This window comes from Cyrtonyx montezumae, unplaced genomic scaffold (assembly GCF_038088225.1).
Source record: "Cyrtonyx montezumae isolate F1298 unplaced genomic scaffold, pur_monq_1.0 scaffold_2, whole genome shotgun sequence".
Lineage (NCBI taxonomy): Eukaryota > Metazoa > Chordata > Aves > Galliformes > Odontophoridae > Cyrtonyx > Cyrtonyx montezumae.
Window position 1 is genome coordinate 9771099 of NW_027071936.1, and position 14569 is coordinate 9785667.

Genomic DNA, 14569 nt, shown 5'->3' on the forward strand with positions numbered 1-14569 from the left:
GAGGGAAAAAGGAGAGCATCATCTGTCAAGAGCAAGAGATTACAGATCTGTGCCTGCCCCCTAAGAAAAGCCACCATAAAATAGCTGAGACAAGAATATTCATTTAAAAACATTTCTATATTGTTCACATAGTACCTCATGAAAACAAAAAACTCAATCAATGAATAAAATGTAAACAGCTTCTCCAATTAAACAAATATTTACACGAGACGCTACAGACTTATTTCCTGATCTGTAAAGGTCTATTCCAGATCTAGCAAAGGAGCAACCCTAAATCACAAGCACTCCATGGCAAGCACCCATCCAACCCATCTCAATCAGAAACTAAACAAAATTGCATACTCGGGCAAGACCCTTTGTATCCACTGTCCAGCGAGTGGATGGTTATATAACAAGGCAATGGGAGAAAAGCAAGTTGAGGTTAATAGACTGCTCTGGTTTAAGTGCCTTTAAGGAGAGGTAGATAATTCTTTTTTTTTTTTTGTGCTGCTAAACAGTCAAACTCAGGAAATAATCCCACATTTGAAAGGTTAGGAACTTTTCCCTTAAGATAAAGAAATTAATTACTCTGAAGAAAGACTGTCACATAACGTATTTGCAAATCAGCTTGAACTGGTGCAATATTTAACTGTCAGCTTCACAAAGAGGATGCGTAAGACCAAAAAATTTAATTTAAAGCTAACCTTTAAAGTTTTAGAGGTTCAACTGCAACAAATTTGGCAAGCTGTCATTTACTGCTCATTAATTATCTGAAGTTTTGGTTCACACACTAGTTTCTCAAGAATTAAATATGTTTCCCAAAATGTCACAATCATTTGACTTCACAGTCAGTTATTACAACCTCTGCTGAAGGCATTCTTTCAGGTCAAGGTTTCAATATGCCAATTGCAGAAGCAAGCAAAATCAGTTCCAAAAAACCTTGAAAATTTGAAAACCTCTAAGAATTGCCTTGTACAAACATTAACCTGGTATTTATTTAACCAAACGTTTCCATACAAGGTAGTCAGTTCACATTTTACCCAATTCTGTTCTCTTTGTCAGAAAATAAAATTATCCTCTTGGTATAAGTGGCATTTTCTATATTTGGGTGAAAGTGAAATCAAGGTATTTTAACCTCTCCCTGCAATTAAACATGCAATGATTACTGCTACATTAGGTAGGCTGGTACAGTAACAGAAAAAAATATTTCAAGAGGTTTCCTTTCAAAAAAGGCAGACACTTGGACATGATGAATTATGACAATGTCAATGAACACTGGACTTGGAACAATGAACTCAAGCTGGCTTCACGCTCAACTCATATAGGATGAAGTACGTAATGCAGCTTTTCTACAGCACCCAGGTGTAATACCCCAGCAGCATATATATACCAGATTTATAAAATCTTCTACCATGTGTCTCAGCTATTTTAGCTGCAACTTGTTTCCCCTAATCTTAAAAAGGTTTTCATTTACATCTTAATGTATCTTATAACAGCAGGTCAGTATCAAAGGTGAAAACTGTTTTCTTAAGTGCAGAGGTTTAATAATAGCTATTCAGTACAACCCTTGTTTTCAAACACTAGTCATGGCTCTCCCACAGATGTGCATTGTGTCTCTGAATAGTGCTGTACATCAACCCCCACTGACATTTGGCTGCACGCAATGATGAGGTTAGGATACTGCACTAATTTCACACTTGAGATTAGACTTAATTCATTACGTCCATCATCTTTAAACATGGCTAGTAACCAAACAAGCTAACTCCACAATGCTTATTCCTTTAATACATGCATATGAAATCAAACTGAGAACCTCACTCTCCTTTCTAATGGAAACTTGGAAACAAAATCCTCAACTTTAAGACCCCTGAAATTCTTCCATACGTTTACGTCAAAGAATTATAACCTTCTCTAATCAACTTAAATAACTTATTCCATTTTGACTTTGTGTATGGTATAAACAAGCATCTCATGCTGATATCTACCACAAGAAAAGGAATATGGATTTGCAAACAGTGAAGCAGGAATCATCAAATGCCATGGATTAACTTGATCTAGTTTACTACTTTTACCTGAGGGTAAGGGTCAACTGTTGTTCCTTTGACTTCACCAGGTCTCCTACAGTAAAAGTTGTACACCCAAGGAAGCTTCGCTACAAAATGAAGCAAAAAGAAAAGAGAAAAATAAGTTTTGACTGTTACTTTTTTGGGTTTTAAATCTTTATCCGGTACCTAAAAACACTCCAGCACACTAGTTGAACACATCATATGGTAGAAATTCGTTATTCAACCACAACACAATTATCAAAAAGTTGTTAAGTACTGGCTTAATGGGCAAGAACCTCTGTCACAAAAACCAGTCAAATCTGGATGTATTTACTTTGCTATGTATTTGCTAAGAAATGAGTTCAGTAAATATTATTAATATAAATGTTGTATTACCCTAGTTTATAGCAGTATTTGTAAATACTTGTTTCCACTGTAAGGTGAAACTACTCTCATTGCAGCACACATACAGAGAAATGTGTTAATAATAGCACATTATCTTAAGATACATTAATCTACTACACTGTATCTATACCTTGCTTGAAAATCACATTTATACAAAATCTGGAAAAGAAAAGTGTGCAAAAACGAAAACACACATCTTCCTTTGCTTTTCATTACTTTTCACCCCCTGCTCAAACTCGACTACCTACTGCTACAATCTCATTTAGTGAAGTCGACCAGTGTTGGACTCGCCCTAAGAACAAAGGCAGAGAAAACTGTCAGAGAGAAAACCATCTACAATCAGCTTCCATTCATTTATTTAAGATATGTGACTAAATATTACTTGTGGATAATTTATAGCTAGATTTTGCATTGTTGCAGGAATTAAGAGAAACACAATGTTTGCATTCATTACTCTACCCCGATTTCACTCTACTGTTGCAATCAAAATAAAATACCGTGGAAAACGATATAGAGTCTTGGATCTCCAAATCCAAGAATAATCAAGTTGCTCTTACACGAAATCAAGACACAACATGCAGAAAACTGCTAACCTGGGGGAAAAATCAAGACCTGTTCCTGCTGAGAAAACAACTTCCTTTGGTTAAAAAAAATGACTAAAATCAACAAAAACAAACAAACAAACAAACAAAAACCCCTGCAGTCTGCTTTTGTTCCAAGAAGGCCCAGCTGGATATTGAACACTTACATACAGCAGTATATAAATCTATATTTAGATATTATATATAGTAATATCTATACTAAGATCTATATTTATAGTAATTATTTATACATATACACATTACTATACCTATACTAAGATAAGTTTTCATGCACAGTTTAAACCACAATCCTCAATTCAGGTAACCCACAACACCACACTTAACTTGGTAAGCTAGATCAACAGTTACAAATTATTCCTATCAAAAATACAGGCTAAAAATAGGTAATAATTCATTTCCTATGTTTTGGTTGGCACTTAACTAAAAGAGAAAAAAGACAGAAGCTGAGAGTCTAGGGAAGGCTGGAAAAGCAGTGAATCTGGGAAGTGATGGAACGGCAAGAAGCAAAAAGAAAATAGTACATACAAAATAACTAGAGAAAAAGCAGTCACACACAAGACCATGGTTAGTTTTCACTGCTAACTGAAACATATACTTGTTAGAAATATGTCCAGGTGTGATGCCTTGCTAGAGTGGACACAGACATACCCACCTTCCTATGTATCAGTCATGACAACATCTTTCCCATTAAAATCCTATGGTGGCATGATTAGCTCCAATGACTCATCTTAAAAGAGCACGTCCTTCTCTGTCCAATGAGAATACATTCTGCAGCACAACTCCTACACAGCAGCCTTTAATTGGTATTTTATGGCAACTGAATTTTTATAACAGCAACCTTACCACTTAGAAAGAGGAAGAGAGAGATCTAAAGAAAACTAATGCAAGATTGGTCCTTCTTTTTGCAGTACAACAGAACTGTAAACCCATTTCAGAACCCAAAGTAGGAATCCTCATATGATTGAGGTTAAGAGATGATTAGTCCTCTCATTGAATCTAAGAGCTTTGGGCACTATATCCACTAACCATCGCTGAGTGTTTCATCTAGCTCTCCAGGATCGTAACGTTAAAGTTGAATAACTTTATGGGGTTAAAAAGCAATGAATCCGCTTACTTGCTTGACTCATTCTTATGAATATTTATAATAAAGCTTCCTTTACCTGGCAATGCAATTAAGAATTATTAGCAAACTTAACTACAGTTGTAAATAATTCCATGACCTAAAAATGCAGAGAGTTCAAGGGGTCTAATTTCAAACAGTGCCAGAGACTACTTTTTCCAAACTGATTCAGAGATAAATAGTGTACCCTGGGGGCCTAAAACTGGCAGCCTACAAACCAATCAAACTTTGCACTTTAAAATTAGACTTTAAACAGAACAGCTGCTGTAAGTCTAATTACAGAGCAATATTCTGACATAATTTTGCTAGTGGAGTACTTATGGTTATAAATCTGAAAATACAAGTCTTGACTAGTTTGATGAATTATCCCACCTAGCCAAAGAGAAAAGTTAGTGTAATAGTTACATAAAAAGATGAAACACATCGATTATTTCACTAAGCCTGGAAGTGCTGCCAAATTACAGGTTTTCTGAACACTAACTGAAGAGCTGGAAACTAAGCCAAGAAAGACCTGATAAAGCAGGAAACTCAGCACCTTAGAAAGTAAAAATCTCCCAGGTCCTGTTCAGTCTTTTATTCAGCTGTAGCAGAACTAACACTATCCTACCCCCCCAAGACCTGCAGATCATCTGGGAGACTCCAGCCTTCACAATACCAGAAAAGAAATACCAACACCTTTGCCAAAAATAGATGAGACTGCCAGGGGTATTCATATTCTGCGCTGTTTATACTCTGCATGTGAAAATGAGAAAGCAACTGGCAATGCTCATTCAGATAATGCAATTCTATGCTCTCAATCCAGATGGCTTGTATAGCAGTAGCAAGAAGTCTAGGTAGCTGTGCTTGCCTCAGGATAATTTCAGCTGAGAACAATTAGTGAATGGGATGACATCAATCACCAAGCCCGTTGCTCCTCCCTCGATTCTTTATTCACTTAACGCAACTTTTTCTAAAAACACACAACAAAAAAACCAACCAAGCTTGCCAGCTCCTGTTTAGCAGTTTGGCCAAATGCCATTTCTCATTGATGTCTGTCTGCTAATGAAAAAAAAACATTAAACAAAAATTGCTTACTCCAACATCGGCTCTTGGCTCCTTGTGATCAGGTAAGACAGTGGTATGGACCTGAGAAGAGGAAAATAATAAGGCAAGTCAAACATTACATTTTTGTTGTTACTTTCCAAAAATGAGATAAGTACTCATACACTCAAACACTTCATGTTTTCTTTATATATTCTATATGCATAACAGGTAATTTTAAAGAGATATATGCACGTAAACTGCTCTGAAAGTAATGTGTCCTATTTCATTATGCTGGCCCAAAAAAAAATAAGAAGTGGTACAGCAGCAGAGGCTGAACCTTCTGCTGTCACTGTGCTGTGGCAGGGGCAGTCTGACATGGAAGCACATATGAAGCAAAGGTGTCTCAGTGAATACTTACATGTTGAAAAACAGCAATCAGTGACATCCACTGATTCTTGCTGAACACTTATAGACACCAAACAAGACACTAATGCAGTGACAGCTGCACTATGTGGAGAGCGTTTACAACAGTGACACCATCACAGCATTTGGGAAACAGTAGATTCCTTCAGCTGGTGTAGATCTTTATTTATTTAACCAGAGTGGCTTATAGGCTCTTCTACATAACTGGTGAAAATGCGTAGCTATTTGTGCTGACTGTCTTGAAAAATAGTGATTTAAACCTGAGAATTTTCTCTATCCAACAGACTGATTGTGCTTTTTGTAGTCATTGTTTTCACAGAAATAAATAGAAGGTATTACTTTTGGAGTGAGCTATGTAATATCACTTTCCAACCAGCAGTCTGACAGCCAGATTTAGATGAATACTGTATTTCACGACACTGGTATTTGACTAAGCCACTTAAAGTATCAAAAATACCTCCGCTGATGGGAAATTGGATTCTGATCTAAGATCGTGTGGTGGTTATTTTTATTATTTTTTAACTGTTTTTTGTTTGGTTTATTTTGCGAAGTATGTTTTAAAATATTCATTAAAAACAGAAGTCATGTATGGGAATTATAGCTTGGACCCTTTCATGTTACCTATTGGCACAGCTCCCCAGACATATTTAATTGCTCAAAATACTACAACTACCAAAGTACCTTTCGAGGTACCTGCAGCACAGACCTAAGCACACATCACTAGAAACACAAAGGCAGACAAAGTCATCCCTCAGCTCAAACTCAATACACAAAATGCAAGGTAAAACAGAAAAATGAGAAGAATTCCTAAAAGCAAGCATTCTTCCTCATACAGAACCTGATTAAACAAGCTGCTGGTTTTGGTTTGGTTTTTTTTTTAAAGCTTGTCATAAGCCAACTTCCCTTCATGCCCCCAGTAGTGTTCTAAAACTACAAAATAGAAATACAAAGGTAGACTTCAATCTCAGACACTCGTTATTCTAATATAAAATTCTGTTTTCTCATTACGTGCTCTAGATTTTCCTAAGCAAAATGCGAACCCTTGAACAGTGAGATTATTCAGAAGTGGAGGAAGATTCACCTTCCCTGGAATAACATATGCTCCTTGTGAGATGAGAGATGTACGAAGAGGTCAAAAAAGTAAATAAGAAATACAGCTTATAACCTAGGTCAAATACAAAACGATTACAATGAATGTTCATACCAGAACTTGATAAAATAGTATAAATGTTCTTTGTGTGCAGCACAGTTTGTATCACAAAGAAAAACACTGGGGCATGAGAGTAGATATCCGCTGTATGTTTCCATATTTTCAAAAGATATACGGAACAATGGAGCATCTAACCTGTACTTTCTAGTACACAGATCAGATATCTAAGTGTCAAATTTCTGTAGATATAGATGTTAAATTCAGCTCTAATTACCTGTCTTTTTTTATTATGTAAAGCTGCCTTTTCTAAGGAACATTTCTTTTGGTCATTCACAGCAGTAAGCCACATCCAGACATAACATCAAAAGCTTAAAAGACAGAATAATTATTATTTGTATAACTTTTGTGTCTTCCCTTAATTCAAGTCTTTGTGTTTCGGTTTGTGATTGAAGGCCAAGTTCAAGGCACTTAAGCTCTAAAAAACAAATAACATTACAGATGGACTACATTTCTTCATAACTCGTTACAGAAGTTGTAGCTTAACATATATATGCTGGAAGAAATGAAAATGCTAAAAACACTGCTAGCTTCTGAAGTAATGTCAATGGGCTTGTATAATACAGATACCATTCCAACCACTGAAAACTTTTTAAAAAAAGTTAGATGAGACACTACACACATCCACTTCCATCAAATAGATCAGCAGTTTGCTAAATAGTTCAGTCAAAACAGAAGTCGAACACTTCCATCAATATCTTGTCAAATTTTATCGAGTACATTATGTGAATTCCTCAACCTTTGTTACATAACTATTTCTAAAAGTCACTGTAAAGTGAAGAAGAAAATATTTTCCCAATAGGCATGCATCCAGTACTGCAAGGATACAGTCCCAGTAGAATAGATACTACGCAGAGAGTTTAACAAACGTTAAAATTAAACTATAACACACAAAAAAGAAGGAACAGCAATTGTAATAACCTTAATGCAGTTCTTATGCAGTGGCATAAAACACACTTTCCTAAACTATTTGCATGTCTCTACTACCTACTGTATAAGAAATGACAGTTTCAGCTGTTATTTACCTGAAAGGGTCAAGCAGAAAGACTGATGTACTTGCATACATGAGTACTTTCCACAGATAACGTGAGATTACTGTGCAGGGTGCTGTGCAGCAGCGAGACTGGGTAATGCCTCCAGTAGTAGTATCCTCATGTTCTTCCTTAACAAGGAAGAATATAAGGATAGTAGAAAATGCGAATATTCTAATCCTTAAGATTCATCGTAAACTGCTTTTCTACCCAGCTTCTCTGCAACCAAGTGTCCCCCCAACTCCTCTGTGTAGGCTGCTTTCTAGAGAAGTGTAGGTGTACTTCATTTGTCAACACATGGTACAAAACAAGCATCAGCTTATGTAAGTGCAGAACTGAGTGTATTTGTAGCAAGCAGAAATTAGATATTTGATTTACGTTTTTCTAAATCTTCATTTACTTAATGCTTGGGCACACGACCAAATACGTCTCCAAAAAAATTGAAATCCACAGTTCAGAGGTAACATATTACTTAGGAACTCTCCTCTCCTTACAGTGAGTATATGTCAACAGACACGCCAGTTCTGCAGCATACGAGTGCAAGGAGGTAGACTGTGATAAGGGACAGTAAAATGTGTATTTCTGAGTGATTTGAAATGATTCTCTGTATCATGTCCAAGACCCAACAAGACTTATTGACTCAGTGTAATTGTCAGTCACTCTGAAGCTATACAGTCTTGTGCTGTGCCCTGGTAAAAATGATGCAAGCCATATCTAAATAATGGTCCACTGCACTTCAGCTTAGCACTTGGCAGGTTTTGGGTCTAGGGCCAAACTCAGCATGGTTCACAGCTTCAGCTCCTGCCTAGTCTAGAAGTTACCACACAGCCAACTAGAGACATGGCTGCACTGAACATACTCTCTTCTCCCACAGAGTTCATCACACGTGCCCCAAAACTGAAATACAAAAGTGAAAAATCTCACTTTTGAATCACAGTTATAACAACCTTACAATATCTAGGTCTATTCCAGAACAATTCATATGATAAATAGCTAGCCCTTGAAGGCAAAATCCCACATTTGATTTATCTCTTGGAGACAAGGTAAATATGAAAAATCTGTATGAAAAGCTGTAATATCTAGCCATATAAATCTAAATAATCTTAGTGTGTTTTCACTGTATACAATGAAAAATGAAAGGAGGAAACTGTTTATTTACCTTGTTAATATAGTATATAGAATGAACACCAGATTCATTTTCCTAGCCTACTTCAAACAACTTCCTTTTCCTGAAAGATCTGTCAACTGTAAGGACATGCAAGAGATTAGAAGTGACAAAAACAGTCTTTAAAAATTAGAGACAATTAACATTTGAGTCCTGGCATCACTAAAAATAGAATCTCTACCGCTACTAGTAATTAATTTGCTCTTTATTGAGATTTAGAGCACAGACACTCAGGCAGTATCGGTTTCTGTTGTACATTGTTTTCAAGGGAGAAGAAAAAGTCACATACTGCTGCACTTAGTTGACTCTCACCAAAGAGTTAAAGCAGACCAATGCTGCAAGGAATTCCTGTTGGGCATGATGAAATCATCATCAGGTGCTTGTAAACAGCTGCTAACAAATAAAGACCTCTGCACTGTGGTTTCAGCGCACAGTTTGCATGCACAAAGAAACAACTACAAGTAATGGTTCACCTGTTGCAGCAGTCTGCAATAATGCAGAGATTTCAGCTGCAACACATCCAGCTATGATGGGGCAGCAACAAAGCACTGATCCACCACAACTATTAAGAGTATATTAATAACATAATTATGCAGTAAAGAATTCAATATAATGACCACACACTAACCATATGCATTTCTTCCATCTCTCAGCTTTTTTTTAAACATAGCCTAATCATTTGAAAAAAAGCCTCCTTTCGTTTTATGTAAGCACAGGACATTCTAAGGATTTAATAAGTTATTATCTTAATATAAAGGAACATCATCCGTGAAGTAGTTAGTCATCATAATCAGGCAGTAAGACCCTTTATTCTCCATGATGACTTCAGGGAACCACATCACATTCAAGTTTTTAAATTCTACTACATACTGGGACCAATATGCAAAAATCCAAGGAATAATAAACCTCCATTCAGGATGCCTGTGATGCACTTTTTTCCCCCCTCTATGTTTTCACTATGAAAAAAATCACAGCAGGCACATTCTATCTGCAAGCTACTGATGAAGCATCGCTAAGCATTTTCGGCTCCTCATTTATATGGGCCAGCCAACAAGGAGCTGCTACTCGCTCAAGTCTAAATACCTCAGGCAGTTTATTACAGTTGGCACTATCCAAAATCACCAAACAGACTCCACAATAAAAAAAACAGCAGTTAACTGTAACAGCTGGCTTTCCCTGGCTAAAGAAATGCATCTCTAAGAATGCTCACAGCAGCATAATAATAAAAATAGGACATGAAGAGGAAAAAAAAGAAAAAGCATTATAGGTACTTCCTTTTTTTCTTCAGCAAGCTGTACTTGAGCAAGATCTGTCTTGCTCAGTCTGTCTCATTGTTTGAGCATCTTACTTCCTTGAAGCTGCAGACTGTAACTCGAGTGCTCAGGCTGGAATTTCTGGAAAAACACCTTCCTAAAATGAAAGTATTCAGCAGTGCTCACAGAGCCCAAGGCAGTTGGATATTAAACAACAAAACAAAACTGACCTCCAAAAGAGTCAGATAACCTGTGCCAAAAAGCTGTGCTGGAGAGCCAAGGAAAGAATATGTAATCCAAACACTTCTCAGGGGACACTTGAGAGAATACAAGCCAAGGATGGTGAGAAGCATATACTGGGTGCATGATCAACAGCCAACCAAGTACTTTACTTCAGTACACAATTCACTACAAAAATGAAGGCAAATAATGCTGGACTGATCAAGCGATTAGCTTTGTGGCATGATAATATTATAACAACGTGAAGTTCAGCATCAGAACAGGTAAAAAGTGCACTGTGATTCTGGATACCTTGACGAAGTTGAACACTTTCTTTCTCTGCTCAAGAAACAGTCCATTTTTGAGTGAGCTAAAGACTGCATTTCATAATCCATATCTATTTCCTTAAAAAATCACATTTAGTTCTTCAGAAAGTTCTTCAGAAATCAGAGATGAAATTAAACGTCACACTATTTGCAGTAATGAACCAGTTCTAAGGACATAGTACTTAAAGTTTCTGTTGCTGGAGGAGTCATACCTCCAGTACACACCCTACCTATGGTCCCACAAGAAGAGGCTAAACACTCTGTCAGCACCTGGGGGGTATTTGTTTCAGTATTTTATAATTGTACACAACATACAATAGCAACTCCTTCAGCAATTCCTGCATTACAGCTTCAAATTCTTTCCATTTCTGTTCCCACTCCTCTGACTGGAAGGTCAGAAGGTCATTTAAGATGTTGATTGCTATAACAGTTCTGAGTCATTTTCTAATTTGCAGCTAAGCATTACTCATGGAGACCATATATTCATTTGCTCTTCTGCCAGTATGGTCTTAGAGCTAAGTAATTATTTTCTCTTCTTCACACTGGTCTCCTGATCTACTCACAAGAAAGAAATCATACGCTCTCTTATACATCATTTGATTAGGATAATAAGCCAAGCTTCTCCAACATAAGATACAATAGGCTTCCATTCCCCAGATCATCTTATCTCTCCCAGTCCTAACTCATCTTCTTGAACAAAAATGATCACATTACTCAAAGGTTTGACAAAAAGCCTAACTTCTATAACTTGAAGGTAGTTCCCTTGACACATCTGGGAACCTTTCTTGCCTCTCTCTGCTGTATTACATTTGCTGCGCTGTTACACTGTAATAAACTCATTATGTGCACTGTACTTAATTGTTTAAAATGCTCAAAATCAAGTTCTGATAGCAGAAAATGTACGGTCTTGTACTTGGACCCTACTTTAATTCATCCTGTTCCTGTTATCCCTGACTCCAAGCTCCTCAAGGCTGATTTGTGGGTAGTTTCGTTAACTGACACTGACATCTCTTCTTCAGAAGGGGAAGAATCTATTTCACATGCCAAACTTTGATCTAACATGCGGATGACCCTTTACGTGTACTTCCACAAAAGCAGAGAACAAAGTCTTTATCAATTAGGATTGTTATTTTATAATATTTGATGATAATATTTAAGATACAATGGGGAAACTAAGGTCTGGTACCTAGATTACCTAGTGGATGGTAATTCAGTTCTGATTCAGGAAACTCACTAAAATTTCTCATCAGATTTACTGTGCTAGAAAGCATAAACACAAGTTAGACAGGCAGGAGTAAATACCTTAAGTATTTTTTTTTCAAGCTTGTTTGCTTTGCATTTGGGCACAGGTTAGATCTATCGATAAAAGTCAATTTTTGCAAACCTATAGCTATACTTCCCTAGATGATGTCCCTTCAAGTCTGAATTACTCCAGTTCTGATAAGCAACTTAATATTTTGTCCAGGGCTCCCTGATGCTTCCTCTGCATTGCTAATAACCCACACTCGAGGGGAGAAAAGAATTTTCTCACAAGAACTTCTGGGAGCTCATGGGAAAAGACTGCAGATGTTTGTGTTTGTAGACAGCTTCTGATATTTCAGAACAGACATTTCCAGCTACCCAAATAGAAACACTTCCAAAACTGTCTACTAAGAAAAATACACAAATGTAGTTTTTCATGTGAGAAATTATTTTGTTCCTGAATTGAATTCCAGTTATGCAGCTAAACCTGCATAACTGGAATTAAACTTCTAAATATATAAACACTCAGACTACTTACCAGCCATCATTAAACAAACAATCTTTGATGATGCTTTGACTGTGATACAAACCTCTCTCTTTTCTGAAGGAGAAACCAAAATGTTTATTTCTTTATTAAATACAGAAATTCACTGCTGACTTCAGAAGTGATTACAGGATGGAAGTCTCATCCCCCACATAAGCTATGCTTTCTGCTTTGCAGGCAGGAAGCAGGTGTCACTGTGGTCCTATTTGACCTTTCACAGCAAACATAAGCCTATTTTATTTTTTTACCTAAACTCATGGCAAAAGCAGACATCTCATGGTTCCTCTTCTTCTCAGCACTAAGTTGTAAGAGATTTTTTTAATATTCTACTGTTTTCTAATCAATGAAACTATATTCAGTCACTTCCATCCATACAAAAAGTATAACTTTGATCTCAAACATTTTGCAGATAACCATCTCACTCACCTGTATGTGTAAATTATTTAAGAGAACAGACACTCCCTATGTGATGCTTTCTGATGTTTCAAAGTCAAGCCATCTCCATTCTTGCCCAACAGACATTTTCTGGCAGGTATCTAGCTGACAGCCACAACACTACAGCTTATTAAGTCGCCACAACCAGAAGATGGGAAGTTACAGCACAAACTCCCGTGACAGCTTTTCCTCCCCACTCTTTCATATTTCGTGCACTGCTCCTTCACCTCTGATGCACAGAATCATTTTTCACAATTGCTTTCTTCGCTGCTTCCAACTGTGCTCTGCTAAGATGATAGCAGTTGCTGATTCACCCTTTACTTCTTCAGCAAGTAACATGAAATGCCGTAGGATGGAGAATCTCAAGTCAGTATGGTATCTCAAGGTACACAAAACTTGACACTAAAAGAAGAAATCAAATTCTGAAAAGTGCCTAAAAGAAAGTGCTGCCAAAGAAAAATTCCATTTCCTAAAGAAATACTGTCAGTAAGTTTCTGTAGCTAGTCTGCTCCCAACATGAGTCGGCTCATTAAAAAACAAGGAGGTTTGAGCCTCCTTGAACTAATTCCACTGAACTTAGGCCCACATCTAGGTAAACTGGCTCATAGAACCTATTGTAATTCAAGGCAGTAACAGTCCTCAGATCAAAGTAAGTGTAACAAATAGTAAGCTTAGAATAGCAGAGAATTAAAGCACGTTTTAGCAGTAACGTAGATGGAAAAGACAGATTTGTTTTTCCCTAAAACTGCTCTCCTATAGATAATGGTAATTTGCCAAGTTGTTAATGGCTGACAAGAGACACTAAGGTGTCCTGAAAATGACTTTTGAAAGCAACTAAGAGATTCTACTTAATATACTGCACATAGGTTAAACTTGCAAAAACGTGGTAGTAGTCTTGAGAATCAAAATCATTTGTTAACTTCTCAGGAATAGCATTGGTTACACTCAAGAAAAGAAACACAGCATGGTTTAGCAAATACTGGCTTCAGTTCAGTGGTGTTCATCTACACTTCACCCAAGTACGCAGGGGCCTTCAGTTTCTCCACCTTTCTTCTCCCACACAAAGAACACTCTTATCCCTTGGCATAATGAGAAATTATTTGCAGAGGAAAAGGACTTAAATACAAGATGAGTTTTATGTATCATAGTTATGTCAACATATGGAAATCTCTTCAGCCTGAAGACAGGTCGTGATGGAATGCCTTGAACAGCACAGTATCTTGTAGGCTGACAGGATGATAGCAGCTCCAGAAACCTCATATTCAGAGATTTCCCTCTTACAACTCACATATCTCAAAGTGAAAAAGACATATGCAACAAAGAATAACTTATATGTAAAACAAATGGTATTTATATGGAGTTTCTTCCTACACACACGGTAAGTTGTGTATAAATAATTACAAATGCTCTGCCTCTACCATGATTATTACAGTACCTGCCTGAAGCCATCTTGCAGATGGACCTTTTAACTAACACTAGGAGCAACACAAAACCACTCTGGATAAAGTGCATGAATCTTGATCTAATTTTAGTACACATTTCAAGATGCA

The 14569-nt window shown here is 36.9% G+C and overlaps 1 protein-coding gene across 2 annotated transcripts in view; it reads right to left on the reverse strand.

Annotated features, from left to right (window-relative positions):
- Positions 1-14569, reverse strand: part of INPP4B (inositol polyphosphate-4-phosphatase type II B) — a 159746-nt gene that overhangs the window by 103827 nt on the left and 41350 nt on the right. For both annotated transcript variants that reach the window (XM_065736333.1, XM_065736334.1), the window contains exons 5-6: positions 5226-5276; positions 2052-2131 (exon numbers count right to left, since the gene is read on the reverse strand). In XM_065736333.1, the coding sequence (XP_065592405.1) occupies positions 2052-2131; positions 5226-5276 (131 nt within the window). The remainder of the gene's footprint in view (positions 1-2051; positions 2132-5225; positions 5277-14569) is intronic.